General features: G+C 53.2%; 2 protein-coding genes across 4 annotated transcripts in view; one reads left to right on the top strand and one right to left on the bottom strand.

Moving 5' to 3' along the window:
* The window catches only part of OPHN1 (oligophrenin 1), an 88,691-nt gene that overhangs the window by 52,797 nt on the left and 21,030 nt on the right, over window positions 1-14,864 (top strand). For all 3 annotated transcript variants that reach the window (XM_026703097.2, XM_087940897.1, XM_087940895.1), the window contains exons 13-18: window positions 735-797; window positions 2,712-2,786; window positions 5,310-5,394; window positions 6,264-6,322; window positions 9,560-9,665; window positions 13,682-13,841. In XM_026703097.2, the coding sequence (XP_026558882.1) occupies window positions 735-797; window positions 2,712-2,786; window positions 5,310-5,394; window positions 6,264-6,322; window positions 9,560-9,665; window positions 13,682-13,841 (548 nt within the window). The remainder of the gene's footprint in view (window positions 1-734; window positions 798-2,711; window positions 2,787-5,309; window positions 5,395-6,263; window positions 6,323-9,559; window positions 9,666-13,681; window positions 13,842-14,864) is intronic.
* The window catches only part of LOC113453015 (adrenodoxin-like), a 216,979-nt gene that overhangs the window by 182,697 nt on the left and 19,418 nt on the right, over window positions 1-14,864 (bottom strand). The window lies entirely within an intron of this gene.

Below are 14,864 nucleotides of genomic sequence, written 5' to 3'. Positions count from 1 at the left end.
CCTCCTGCATGTGACACACGGAGTCCAAACCGACTTCAGTAAGGAAAGGGGCTTTATGGGGAGAAAATAGAGTTGGTCTGAATTCTCATGGTCCCACCTGCCCCCACCCGCATTATGCACCTCCAGTTCTCCCAGTCTCCTCCCACCCACCTCCTCCCCAGTCCACTTAGTGAAGGACTTGCAGGAATTGCAGTTCAACACGTGGGCAGACCACTTATATACCACAAAAGGCCGGTATAAAACCATTGTACCTTAAATCTAATCCGAGAAGTCCAAATACAGTGCAGACTTCCCTCTCCGTTCTACTGAGCTTGGCTCGTTTCTTATCCCACCACGTTTGCAGAGCAGGGCTGGGGTTGGAATTCCTAAAAGGCGTTTTGTCTGGCGGGATCTGGAATCAGCTGCTTCCTCCTTGCATGCAGGGAGCCACCAGCACTCCGAATAGGCCAGGTTCTTAGCCCAGCATGCTTTACGGTGCTTGCTCTGACCGGCAGCGTTTTTTTAACGCCCCACAGATTTGGGCCTGGCTGTAATACCTGGAGAAGGGCCATAGTTCACCCTCAGTTGGTACCAATGGGAGCCTCTCTTGCCCGCAAGGTGTAAGCAGGTGCCGGCTGCATAAAATCAGCATCGTGTCTTCCGGGGGAGAAAAATAAACATGTTCTTAACTTGCTTTCCTGGAGGCTGCCCGAGGGAGAATCTGACTTTTGCTTTGGTTTTTTTTTTCCCGACAGTGGAACTGAACGAGATCGGCTTCCGATTTGTCCGGAAATGCATCAATGCAGTCGAGACAAATGGTAAGGGGGTAGGTAGCACGTGGCCCGTCCTGTTGAACTAGGGCAGGACCCTGGATTTCTGCTAGAGGGGGGAGGCACGTCTGGCTGAGCAATGCTGGCCTGGAACCGCAGTCCTTGAAGGACGGAGCGCCCCCCCACACCCCATTTGTCTCTTGCACTTGCCCCTTTCCACGGGGGGAGCAAAAGGGAATCCCTCTTGATGACCTTGCTGCCCCCCCCACACACACAGCTTCAAGAGACTGTTTAGGTCATTGCTCCACCCCCACCCACCCAACCTGGACAACTTTCAGATCTCTGGATTTCAATTCCCAGAATTTTCCCAGATGTCCATACAGAGTTGTCCAGGTTGGGGGGGGCGGAATAGTCTAAACAGCCTTTTAAAGTTGCCAAAATTGAGAAACGCTGTTTGAGGCCAATCAACTCGTTTTTCTAAGCCTCCCCCTCAAAAAAAAAAAATCTTTGGAGGACGTGGCAAAAAGCTACGAAGGCTACGTGGGACATCCTCTGGATCCCAGCCTTCTCCTGTCCTGCCTTTCCTCCGTTATTCTGATGGAGGCTTTTTGGTGGGCAGGATATCTGTTCAGAAAGGCCGGCGATGGAGCCTGGAGAGGCCTGAAGGGATGATCTGGTGCTCCCAAAGACAATTTCTCCAGCTGAGTGGGTGGGATCTGAGGAGCTCTTTGGTTCTAGGACAGCATTGCGGCGTTTGCAAGTTTCACCCGAAAGTAGTTTTAACTTTCTTCTTTAAATCGCTAAATTAAGCCAACATGTCCACAGCAAGATGCAGTTTAGTGGAGATGCCCATTTTTGTTACCCCTTGTAAACAACAGTTGAAAAGATGACACGCGATTTTAGAAGCATTTAAAGTAAATATTTGATACCTGCTATAAAGAAGAGTGGAAAACTGTTATATAAGGATGACCTTGTGTACAATTTCAGAAGAACTGGGAAAGGAGTTAAATATACTTCTGAACCGCTCAGAGGAAAATTCAGGCTGGCTAATATTCCAGCATGAAACAATAAAGAAGAGCAGAGAAGGATGGGTGGGTCTTCCGTTTCTGGCTTTAAGAAGCCGTATCATAAAAGTGCCACGGAAATAAATGGGTTCTGTTCAGCTCGTTCTTCAGACAACACTTAAAATCCCAGACAGCAGAGTGTTTCTGGCAGAAAACCTAACAAAGTGGCCAACAATGGAACAAAATGAAGGCAAGAACTTCAGCAGTATCAATTTGCTTTAGATGTTGTCATGGCTTGCTTTGAGTATCCTTGCAAATCCTTTGGCTGGAATATTTTGGGGACCTTCAATTAGAAGGCAGCCTAGATTGTGTTTGATGCGGCCAGGCGCACCTCATGGTTGAACATGGCAGCCTGCATGCGTGCCGAGACCCCCAGGCGGACGAAGGTCATCAACCATGAAGGATGAACCTTCCTGCCACAAAAGAGGCCCAGGAGGAATTCTCGGGGGAGGGAGGGTTGTGGCCCCATTACTTCAGGGAGTAGCTGTCTACAAGGGAGGAGAAGATGCGGGGGCTTTGGAAGTGCTGGGAGCTGCTTTTCCTCGGATGAGCATCTTCCTGGAGTGAGAGAGTCCCCACTTGGGCCGCTCCGCACGGCTGTCCTACCTGCCTGAGCTCGCACGGCACGACTGCAGGCAATTTCCCCCGAGGCCTTTTTTTGAGAATCGCTGTGTTCTAATAAATCATTTTAAAGAGGGCTGCAGGCTCTGGGTTCTTTTCCATTTTAAATTATTCCAGAGTTGGTTACAAAATGCCTTTGAAAAATGATTCCCCCGCCACTTAATGATGGCATAAGGTGGCACTAGTGAGCTTCCTCCAATCTCAGTACTTTGTTTGGCTGGGATGAACGATCTGAGTGCCTTCTTGCTTTTTTTATTTTCCTCCCCTTTCCGTTCAGGAATTGCCACAGAAGGGGTCTACCGCACCGTCGGGAGCAACATCCAAGTGCAGAAGCTCTTGAACGCCTTCTTTGGTAAGGAGCAGGCCACGATCAGAGGCTGCCCAAAAGGCATCGCCAGGGAGGGAAGCCTGCCGCCACCGTCCATTGGGACACCTGCTCTTTTTCAATCGGCCGAACGGTCTGTGACCATCGTTGGCATGGGAATTAAGCTAGCGCAACAGTTACACTAGAGCAGCTCTTACTAGCACGGCCGCCTTCCAGACCGTGGAGAACTAGACTCGGGGTGGGGAGGGAGGGAGGGAGGGCAGGCCTGGTGGTCTTTTACTGCAAGTACCCCTTTGTTTAGTTTGAAGTTACAGCATCCCTGAAGAAAGAGGCTTATGGCTGGTCCTCACACTTGCGACCGTCACAGCAGCCTCAGAATCCAGGCGCTTGCCGTGTGTGTCTATGAGGGAGGCCGTCTCCCGGGGGTGGAGTCCCAGGATCGCCACCTGCCAGCGCCATCAATGGGGAGAACTAGATTCACTTAATGACTGCACGATTCTAAGCAATTTGCTTAACAGCCACGGCAGTCGGTCATGAAATCGGGTGTGGCTCACTTAGCCCTGCCCTCGCTTACGGATGCTCGTCCCGGCTGTGGCTGTGGTCGAGGGTTTCCCCGTGTGCCCCTTGGGGCCATGCAAGCTGAGGCGCTGCGGGTGCTTCGCTCCCCATCACCCAGCAACATCCGGGAGGGTTTGTGAGGCCCTGGCGGGATCGGGCCCTTCAGGGGCTTCCTTTCCAACCCAGGGTGATGGCGGACGCTCCTGAGGGGGCCCTGCAGCCTCATGCGGTGATGGTTGGCAGGCAAAGGTACCGGCTGGATGCAACCTCTGCGGGACACATTTTGCCCCCTTGAACAGGCTCACAGCGTTGTGGGCCAGAACCAGTTTCAAGCGAAGAGAAACTGGGCAGAGCTGAGAGTGGAACTGCGGTGCCCTTGCTTGTTTCCTGCAGGCATTTCATTACCAGAGAAACCTACCACGATTTAACTTGCAGGGAGGGAGGGAGGGAAGGATCTGCCACTCTGCCATCCCGCATCCCTGCACTGTTGAACCTCTGGGTTTTTGCACTGGAGAATTAGGATAAGCAGAAAAGAGTGAAGATTTGTATTCGTAAAAATGTATTGATCAGCTTTGAATTTTGCAGAAGCCGATGGACTACCTGAAATACGTAAATCCAAACCTTCCAACTTTTCACTCCTTTCGGTTAGTCAGATGCAATGGTGAACTATCACTGTTACTTGCTAGCGCAACCAAAACAATTTGCCAAATGAAAATAAATCCTCCGGGCTTGTTTTCTTTTATTTTTTTTTTTAGGCTGAATATGGAGATTTACAATCTGGGGCAAGCGAAGGGGAAATAGGAGCGCAGAGAGGGAAAGAAACAGCTTTGGAGAGGAGAGTTTGGTAGAGATTAAATAGCTGGAAAACCGATGGTTGATTTGACAAGTATATAAATGTGAAAAATGGCAGCTCGCAATCACAGCTGCTCAGGCTTGGAGCCGGAGGACCCAGTTAGGTTTCTGGGACTGAGGGGAAAGCCAGTAAAAATGATGAAAGGCTGCAGACAGTTGGGCAGGCAACAGAAGCGGAAGAACTGCCAGAGGAGTAAAAAAGAGAAATTTTACCATATGCATTTATTTGACTTCGTGAGCTTCACCCTTTGAACCGCTGACCTACGTTCCACCTTTCTACCCAGTTTTGTTATCATTCGGTAAGGACTGAAAAGGCCAAATCTGATAAACTTCCCTTCAGTTTCATCCACCTGATCAATCAACATGTCGAAGCACATGGAATCAATGCTTAAACTTCGTGGCCTCATCCATGACTGCATCCCACATGGATGAGGAAGCACCGACCAGCCGCGACTGAACATTTATTTCCACACTCCACGTGGCCCCTTAATTATCAGGCTTAAACGATTTGCTAAAATCAGAAATAGGGTATTTCCTTAACAATGTTTCTCTGAATCAAAATACATTGATCGCATCCTTGGCAATTTAATGAGAAATAAATCAAAAGTCACGGGAAGGCGACGGGATGGGAAAAGTCCCAGGTAAACCCATGGTGGCCTCTGGGAAACCCTGCATTGTTTCCATCCTTGCTTGGCCTACCCTAGACTCTCTCCTGGCCTTGGTTCTAGGCTGGTGGGTGGTCTTGGAGGCGGGCTGCTTGGCAACTGCTGCCCTGGGGCTCCCCAGGGCCTGGACCGGGGCTTCTGGGAGCCCTCCAGCATTTAGCGCTCACAGCCATCGGCCGCCTCCTGCAGCCACCTGACCCCGTTTTGCAGCAGCTTTGCCCAGCACCCAAAGTGCGGTCACGTGACCTCAGGGCGGGGGGACTATTGTCGGAACTTCGAAACTGGGGTGTGAGTCCCCTTCGGGTAGGAATTTTGTCCGCAGGTGGTGGACTGCCTCTCCAGTGCTTTGGGATTTGCCTTTTGTCTTGTTGGATTTGCACAAAGGTTCCTCTATTTCCTTACAGCAAAGTGCTAAGCGTACAGGCATGCATAATTAATCTAAGTCGTCTTTTTCCGCTTCTCCCTCCTGCTCAAGATCCTAAGTGCCCTGGGGATGTGGATTTCCAGAGCAGCGACTGGGACATCAAGACGATTACGAGTTCCTTGAAATTCTACCTGAGGTGGGTTCAAACTTCTTTGCGCCTACCAGATAACGGCGCCCGTTGTTCCGGATCCTAGGAGGATCTCATGGCCCAGGTGGACGGTACTCTCCTGGTGCTGCCCGCTTAGCCAGTGACCTGTGGATTCCCTGTGCCAGAGTTGTCTAAAAGCACCCAATGCTGCTGGCCCTCTGTCCACAATGCTGGCCACCTTGTCCTCTTCCCAGTCACTCCACGGTAGATGATTAAAGTTGTATTTTAATTGTGCTCCATTGTTAAAGAAAAAGGAAGCGAAGCAGGAAATCAAGCTTCCAGGCCGACTCTGCCCTCTGCCAGGAGTTCGATCCTGACCGGCTCAAGGTTTTGACTCAGCCTTCCATCCCTCTGAGGTCGGTGAAACGAAGGCCCAGGTTGTTGTGGGCAATGCGCTGACTCCGTGCCCGGAGAGGGTAATCATCTACCATGGAGTGATTGGGACTGTGCCTTCGTAGACTTTTCGGGACATGGGTGTCTTGGCTCCGGCCCTTGGTGGCCCCTTTTACATTGCTCGTCCCAGGCGGCCGTCGGAAACTAAAAGCCCCAGAAGCAAAGCCTTCCCTTTGGTCTCGGGGAGGGGAGGGGAGCTAAGCCCCCAACTCTCACCACTGAAGCTTGTCAGGGGAGGCAAGAGGAGGAGGAAGCCCTTGCGCCAGCCAGATCAGGGGCTGCTGCCAGAGGCAGCCATCAGCGAAGAGCGTTGGGCGTGTGAGGTAAGCAGAACAGTAGAGACTTTAGCAACAAATGGAGACATAAAGTGCCCCCCCTCCCCGCCCCCCAACCACAGGACTCTTCCCCTGTTGAATGGCACTTGGCTGTTGCTGGCTTTGAACTGTTGGTCCTTCTCTTTTCAGGAACCTCTCGGAACCTGTCATGACATACAAGCTTCACAAAGAATTGGTCTTGGCTGCCAGTAAGTCTCTGTTGTGGGGGGGGCGGGGGGCAGGGGAGGCTGTTGTGGAGGGTTTCCTGATTTTGCGGTTTGCGTTCCCGATGGTGTGAAAAATACATTTCTGGAGTGTGAGATCTTCGTCGGATGCTGTCAACCAACGCCACGTTGCTCCTCTCTTCAGCAGCACCGGGAGACTTTGGCTCCCAAAAGTCAGGAACAGCCTTTCCGGTTCGTGGCTGTGCTTGTGCCAAGTGCCAAGCCCGGGTTTTTGAGCCACAGTCCCTTAAAGAGCTAGAAGGTGCAAGTGGGTGCAAAGCTAGGTCACAGTGGTTGCACCAAAATAAGCACGGCTTTATGGCTTGATGTGATGCGTGAACTTTCCAGTTGCTTTTTGCTAGGTTAGCACAAGCAGAATCTTTCCGATAAGGGAGCCCTGCGCGGAGCATGTGTTGCCCACCCCAATATGGCCATGGAGGCTTGTTGCCGTTGATGCTACATCCCGGTTAATGTAAATAATTCTGATTTCAAGTGAGTTTCTATAAGGGAACAACAGATTTGGTTTAAACTATAAGTAAACCAAATGCTTAACCCCAATTTACCATGAGAGCAAACCGGCTTTCTTTTGCTTTGAGCTCTTTCTTTGAGCCTTGTGTGGGGTCTTGCCTCTCTTCCCAACGGTGCTCAAGGTAGAGGCAAAAAGGAAATGGAAACGTATAGAAGAAACCTTAAAATGCCAACATGAAATAGCAGTGTCGGTTAATTAGTGGTGAAATCTGGGAAACCGTCAGGCAGGTTCTTCCTGGAATATTGATGAGGGGAACTCGCAGGCCAACACTGGAACGTCTGCAGAGGGAAATGTGCAGAGCCGAGATGGCTGCCTCCCAAACAGCCCTGAGCTTTGACTGCGCCCTCCTCTCCCCGCTGAAACCACCGGCAGACATTGTGGGGGTGGGGGGTGGGCAGCAGCCTCCTTTGTTAATCTGCTAATTCAAGTGGCGATCCCTGAATGGTTCCTTCTCCAGCTTCCTTGCCCCCATGTGTGAGGTTCTCTTTTATCTTGCCTCTCCCGGACCCCGTCTAGTCCATTGTGCAACCTCTGCAGCGGGAGGGGCCTTAGACGGAGAAAGTGCGGGTCCTGGGCATTTTGGCTTTCAGTCTTAGAAACGGAGGCCTTTCCTAGAATGAATGTACTGACACTCGGAGACCGATAGCGTTATTTTCCAAACTGATAAATTGGATTGTTCTGTGCGCGATTGGAGCAGCCCAGATAATGCAGCCCAGGATTATCTCCCATCCTCATTCGCCTTGAATTTCCAGGCTGCAATCGAATCCGTTTGAGTGTGGTGATCACCAATTCATGTCCCCTGGCTTGGCTTGAGCTTCAGAGCTAATGAGCTCCCCGAGGATTCCCGCCTCCGAGTTGCTCTTTTATGGCGTTTTATTTCCCGGTTTTCCCCTGAACTTCCTCCACAGCCGGGAAGCTTGATTTCTCCGTCCTCTGTGAGAAGAGAGCGGGGGTCTCTTGGGTCAGAAGGGCCTGGGTTTTTCAGGTTGACATAAGGTTTGTCGTACGTTCGTATGCCACGGAGAATGACTTCCAATGGCGGCAACGTATGGATCTGTGTGTCATAAATCAAACAATGCAGCGAAGGTTGGGGCGACGTAGAGGAAGCAGCCACCATGCCAGGCGGCTTCAGAATAAGGGCCCTTCCCCTCTCCCCATCAGTGCTCTGTGGGAGGATGCTCCTGTCCCCCTGGGCAAGGGGGGCATTGGGGGCGGGGGGCTTCTGGAGAAAGGCTCTTGCCCTGCTCTCACTGCTTCCGGGAACCCCTTGAGCGAAGTGGAACTTGGAGCCGGAGGCTTCGGGGTAGCGAAAAGATTGCTGGGCCGCCTGGAGTTTGGGAACCCATCTCCCGTCATTCCCATGGGCGCAAGCGGGGACCGGCTCTTCGTGCAGGAGGGGAAGGGGGGCGGTGGCCGCCCTCTCGCAGTGCCCCGGTGCCCCATCTTCCCTCCTTAGGAAAGGGGATAGAAAAGCTGCTTGCCTGGCAGCGTCGGAGGGTCCTGGGTGAAGCAGTCAGGATTCAGGGCAGGTTACAGGATGGAAGCGGCCTGGGTTGCCCTTGTTGGCCATCCCTGGTGAGAGGGGGGGTGGGGTGGGGCGGCCACCTCCATCCCCCCAATCTCTCCGTGGGCCAGCTGCAGGACTTGGGCTGGGTGACCCACCCTTGCCTTGGCTTGGCTCCTCTCCGCAAGGAGAGCCCCCACGGGTGCTGGCAGGGAGAGAGCGGGCTTGCCTGGGCCGCTCCTTCATGGATCCCCCACAAGAGGGGCTCGGGGCCCTCCTCACACCTTCCTAACATTCACCTGAAGCTGCTGGGGAGACCCTTCAGCCCCAGCGGTTGAGCTGTCGCCACTGTCATTACTGGTGGGTCTCCACTCTCCTTCTCCCCCGGCGGCCCACAGGATGCTGTGGCCGGCCTCTGGCGGTGCCTGGGGCAGGGAGGGGCAACAGGCTGAACCCCGGCAAGGCCATATTTATACTTTATACTTCATGATTGCAATGTCTTGTATGTTGTAAACTGCCCAAAGTTGCTTTGAAGCGAGATGGGCAACAAATAAATTCAATTTAAAAAAAAAATCAAATCCAGTTTGCTTCTGGATCCAATTCAAGGCGTTGATCACTCCTGTTAAAGCCCTTCGGGGCATGGGGCCAGGTGGTCTAGCCCTGCCTCGCCTCACCTGCGCCAGCCAAAGGGGCCTCCTAGGGACCCCCCCCTCAGCCCAGGAATTTTGGCTGGGGGAGTCAAGAGGAAGGGCCTTCTCTGCCGTGGCCCCCACCCGGTGCAACATCCAACCCCCAGCGGTGAGAACTGCTTCCTCCCTTGGTCTTAACTCGTTATTTAATGGTTGCTAATCTCAATTTTAATGTGTTTATTTCCTCTATTTTTACTGTATTGTGAGCCACCCAGAATTACCTGGTGCAGCGAGATGAGTGGCATGTACATTTATGAAACAAACAGTCACTTCCAGGCTTCTAAAACCTGCAGGCTGCGGGTCGTCTAAGCGTCCTGGAGCCCCCAATTCCCCCCTCCCCCCGCGTTCCCTCCAGAGCGCCTGCCTTTTGAGGCCCAGCGCTTCCTCACCCCAGGGATGTCCTTTCCCAGGCTCCATATAGGAAAGGAGGCGACCCAAAGTTCGGAAGGGATCTGACCTGGGCCTGAAAGGAGGTGACGCTTCTCTCTTCCCCCCCGCAGAGTCTGAGAACCTGGATGAGCGGCTGGGAGCCATTCACGGCCTGGTCTATAAGCTCCCTGAGAAGAACCGGGAGATGTCCGAGCTGCTCATCAGGCACCTGGTCCAGTAAGTGGAGGCTGGTTGGAAGCGAAGGGCTCCCGGGGGAGGGGGGGGCGCTTTGTCCTGGTCGGTGGGGGGGGCAGCGGAGGAGGAGCCGATGGTGTCCCAGCAGCTGGAGTGGGGAAGGGGCTGAGGGGCTGGGCCAGGAACGAGCAGGCGTGGGCGAGGGCTTCCTTGTCCTCCAGAGGAGGAAGATAAAGCAGGCTGAAATTGGGGTGAAGTGAACCCGTTGCCATCTGGGGGTGCCAAAGAGAGCCTTTCCTTCCCTTTTGGCACCAGGGAGGTTGGCAGAGGTGGTTCTTGGCTCTTCAGTTGCTAAGTGGTGTCCGGCCCTTTGCGTTGACCCCATGGATCCCAACCTGCCAGGCTCCCCGCCCTCCCCTTACTCCCAGAACCACTGGTAGGGGACCCCTCTCCTCCCCTTTAGTGGGGCCGTTTTGAATACTTTGCTTGATGGGCTGGGCTGGGCTGGGGGGGCTTTTGGCCGGGGTCTCCTTCCTGACTCACTTCCTTTCCTCTTGGCCAAGTCCTCCCAGTCAGCCTGGGGCAGCGCCGCCCGCAGGCTGTCCTTCTTGGGGCCAGGTGGCTCTCATGCATTGCTGAGCTTCAGCCCCTCTGGGCTGGGGATGTTGGGTATTGTAAAGCAACCCAGCCTGGGATTCTCATGGCAGGTCAGGCTGGGCTGTCCAGCGATGTGCCTCGTTCCAAGAAGCGCATCAGACGGGCAAACCTCTTCAGGGCCTCTGAAATACCAGGACATGCAGGGAGGTTTTTATATCAAAGACAACAGGGCCCTAGGGGTTATTAGGAGAAACAGCTACAGGTGCTAGAGGTATAGGGTGCATTTGTGCCTCTTTTACCTATTCCAAAAAGCTAATACTAAGTTGTCAGTGCTGAGATTCGAGCCACTTCCAAGCGGCAAGAAGCCCTTCTTACATGCCGTCCTTGACTTATAACCACAATTCAACTTCAACCCCAACAGAGTCGTTGAGCAAAGCAGTGAAGCGAGACATACAGCAAGGAGAGTCGGGCGCCTTGCGGGTTGGTGGAGACCCCCGGGAGGCTTTGCTCAGCAAAGGCTGAAAATCTTCTCTGTGAAAATCCAAGGAGGGTTTTCAGCCCCTGAGCAATAGAGCAATAGCTCCCGAGCCTGGCCTGTGCCGGCCTCCCCCACCTGCACCCCTTCCCTCATGGCACTGCTGGGATTTCAGCTCCTGCTCATCTCTGTGGGCTGCCCGAAAGAGCTGCCTGCCAAAGGATGTCAGCTCCCCTCTCTGCGAGGAAGGAGCCACTTTTCAGCAGGATCCAGAAACGGTGGTGCTCCAGTCGCCAGGACCTGAGCTGCTTTCTTGCACCCCACGGAAGTTCAGCTCCCCTCGGCAGGCAGCCCTTCTAGACAGCCCCCAGAAACCAGGGGAGGGGGAAAGTCCTCTTGGCGGGCAGCAGCAGTAGCAGCCTTCCCAGCCAGCTTCCTCACTGATTTCCGGGGATGCCGACAGAGGAGATTGCAAATGGCGATTCTGGGGCTCTTGGCAACAAGTTGTAAGTGCGGACGCGGTTCAAGCACCTGCACTGCAAACATGTAACCACGAAGGACGGGGGGGGGGGGGGAGCGGCCTGGCGTTTTACAGGAGAGGGAAGTATTTTACTGGTGGTAAAGTACCTTTTCCAAGGCTGTAACTTTGAACGCTTTATTTCAGGGGTGCCAAACTCAATTTCACTTGGGGCCACAATCACAATTGGCTTGGTTCTCTCGTAACATTAAGCAGTAAACATTAAGCAGTAAATCATGGTTAAGATCTCCATGGTCTGACTCCCTGCATTTGTCTCATCCAAAACCAAGCAAATTACGTGCAATCCTAGCCATTTTCCAACTGCCCACAAGACAGCTTTACAACATGTTTGCTGGAAAACGAAACTGCCCATCTGGTTAGCCAAGATTTCTTTTGAGGGCTTTCTTTCCCAGCCTAGTTTCCTTTGGCTCTTCTTGTGCGTGTCTCTTCTGCGGGAAGGGAAGGGACGGGAAGTGCAGCCCTCGCCTCCTCTCGGGGTTCTGGGATCGCTCAGCAGTCAGCGGCTCTGATTTCTTTGGTGCGAGCTAGTTTTGGAGCCCGTGCAGGATTTCCACTGGGCCCTCCTTCCCAATGCCTCGCGTTGCTCCTCTCTCGGTCAACGGTGCCAACCTTCAATCGTACCGAGTGGCTGCGCTTTGCACTGCGTGGCTTCCTGGCTTCCATCGAGGTGGGAAGTCAGTGTGCGTTTGAAGGCTCCGGTGGGCAAAAAGTCAGAAAACTTTACACTCCGCCTGATCCCAGCCTACCTGTGGAAACATCTGCAACAGATGAGTTGGTGGTCATTCTAGCAAACCCGGGAGAAGGTGCCGGAGCCTCTCTTCAGAAAAGTTAGTTTTAGAAAAACATTTTCTGTTCGAAATGTTCCTCTTGCAGAGGAAAGGGCTTTAGGCAGGTTGGACTTTCGTCCTGGAACCCTGGATGATGCTCTCCAGTTCCATCACATCCCTGGCGGGGCAAATTGCCCCCTTGTGTCCCCCCCGCCTCCCTTCCCCGATTGATGACAGAACGCCGGCAAGGCACCAGGCCGAAGCTGCGGGATCTGACAAAGCATGCTGCTTTGATTGGAAACTCTCGTAAGCCAAGCTTGCTGAACTTTGGGGGGAAACGTGTCTCTTGACTTCCAAGTGTGTGTGGCTGCAAGCTTCGTTTACTAAAGAGAACAAAACCAGCCCTTTGGGCATCCGTAGGTGCTTGGTTTGGCACGGGGCAGAAATGGCCCAGAGGGGGCGTTGTAACCGGCCCGGATTTGTCACAAGAGAGAACTTTGTTAAAGCATGCCCTGCACCTCAAAATCTTGAGCTTGATTTAATGTTCTCCCTCAGCTGTCCTGAAAGACAGGGAAATGTAGAAAACCCCCAACGCTGCCCCTGTGCTGGGGTGCCATAGAAACCACAGCTCAGGTTCTTCTATACAGCCAGTACTAAAGGGGCATTCTCGGCTGGTTACTGCTCTTTGATTTAAATTTCTGAGGCGTTCCGATCCTTTTTATTTGCACTATCTGTTTTCCAATCAAGAAAAAAAAAAGAACTTTTCTCTAAAAGCAGCTAAAGTTTGCTATGTTATGTGTAAGCTTCTCCCATAAAATGGTTGCCAGTGGTTCTTGTTGCTCAGGGATAGCTCTGTATTGTTCATTGTATTGATTGTATTTTTATTGGTCAGTGACTGAAATAAAATGCTTTGTCTGTCTGCTCTGATTCTCTTTCTAGGTTGATTTGCAAAGCGTTTTGTAAATAATCTTGTTTCGGAAAGAAGTCATGCTTTGAATTAAAAGGGAAGGGAAAATAACGGTGCTCTCCTCTGGAACTCAATTTGCTCATAAGTGCCATTTTATCTCCTTTTTTTGCACGCACACGTGCACACACACGGAGATGTGGCTGCCTACAGTTTCTCAAATAAGAGTTTTCTGTCCCAGATGAGTGAGGTTTGAATGACAGAGATCATTTCAAAATGTCTTGTGTGTTTTTACGTGACCGTGCCAGAGCGAGTAGGCACCTCAGTGGTCATCTATCAGGGCCGTTGCAGTTCTGTCTCCTGGGACACGGCAAGGGAGCCTTTGCTTCGAGTGCATATTTGTGCTCACCGTTGGCTTCAGCTGCAGTGGAAAATTATTTCCTGTTTGTGCATGGAAGAAATTAAAACGGCTGAATTCATTTCCCCTGGACAACGTGGTGTGGTGGTCTAAGATCCAGCCAGGCCCTGCCGACTTGGAGGGGGGGTGGGGAGTTGTTTGTTCTGGGCCCTCCGGGTCAGCTGGGCCCGAGAGGAACCTCCGTCCTCTGCCAACCGGCTAGGGCAGCTGGGAGACGGGGCACCTGGCGCTTCCCTGGCCGTGACTTTGCACCCTCTTCCGCCTGGGGGTGTGTGTTGGGGGGGGGAGGCAATTCCAGGCCCCCCTCGTTTCCTCCCCTTTGATGAACCCCTCTCTGTTCTCTCTCCTTCTCCCGACAGGGTGTGTGAACACAGCAGGGAGAACCTCATGTCCCCCTCCAACATGGGGGTGATCTTTGGCCCCACCCTCATGCGTGCGCAAGAGGACACGGTGGCGGCGATGATGAATATTAAGTTCCAGAACATCGTGGTGGAGATTCTCATCGAGCACTTTAACAAGGTACAGGAGTCCCTGGCTGGCTTTCCCCACCCGGCTCCTCTGGGAGGCTTTGCAGGGCCTCCTCGGGACATTAGCAGGATTAGGACAAGCAAACAAACCCTGGGGAACCCTGGCTGAGCTAGAGGGGAGCCAGCTGCACTTGGGAAAGGAAGGAAGGAAGGAAGGAAGGAAGGAAGGGAGGGAGGGAGGGAGGGAGGGAGGGAGGGAGGGAGGAAGGAAGGAAGGAAGGTGGGAGGGAGGGAGGGAGGAAGGAAGGTAGAAAGGGAGGGAGGGAAGGAGAGAGGGAGGAAGGAAAGAAGGAAGAAAGGGAGGGAGGAAGGAAGGAAAGGAAGGAGAGAGGAAGGCGGGAGGGAAGGAAAGAAGGAAGAAGGGAGGGAGGGAGGGAGGAAGGAAGGAAGGAAGGAAGGAGGAAGGGAGGGAGGAAGGAAGGAGGGAGGGAGGAAGGAAAGGAAGAAAGGGAGGGAGGGAGGGAGGAAAGAAAGGAGGGAGGAAAGGAAGGAAGGAAGGAGGAAGGAAAGGAGGGAGGGAGGAGGGAGAGAGGAAGGAAGGAAGGGAGGTGGGAGGGAGGGAGGGAGGGAGGAAAGAAGGAAAAAGGAGGGAGAGAGGGAGGAAGGAGGGAGGGAGGAAGGAAAGAAGGAAGAAAGGGAGGGAGGAAGGAAAAAAGGAAGGAAAGGAAGGAGGAGGAAAGAAAGAAAGAAAAAGAAAGAAAAGAAAGAAAGGAAGGAAGGAAGGAAGGAAGGAAGGAAGGAAGGAAGGAAGGAAGGAAGGAAGGGGGTGGCCAGCAGACCCAACTGGAAACGGGTCCTCCATGGGTGGAGCCATGGGCCTCAAGGCAAGGCGGCTGGAAGCAAGGCTTGGTTTGTGGGGAAACTGGGCTGCTCCTCCTGGGCAAGCAGGGTCAGCCGTGCCGGAAACACCCCCTGCCCACCCCTGAGGCATCGAGATGCTGCCTGAAAAAGCCCCTCCCCTCAGCATGTCTTTTTCTCCTTCAAAAGGACCCCCCTCCCCCCGGGGGACTTTGGC

Source organism: Pseudonaja textilis, chromosome 12 (genome assembly GCF_049901715.1).
Source record: "Pseudonaja textilis isolate UNSWEBS1 chromosome 12, rPseTex1.2, whole genome shotgun sequence".
Lineage (NCBI taxonomy): Eukaryota > Metazoa > Chordata > Lepidosauria > Squamata > Elapidae > Pseudonaja > Pseudonaja textilis.
Note: the sequence above shows the minus strand (reverse complement) of the source record. Positions and strands in the feature narration are given on the sequence as shown.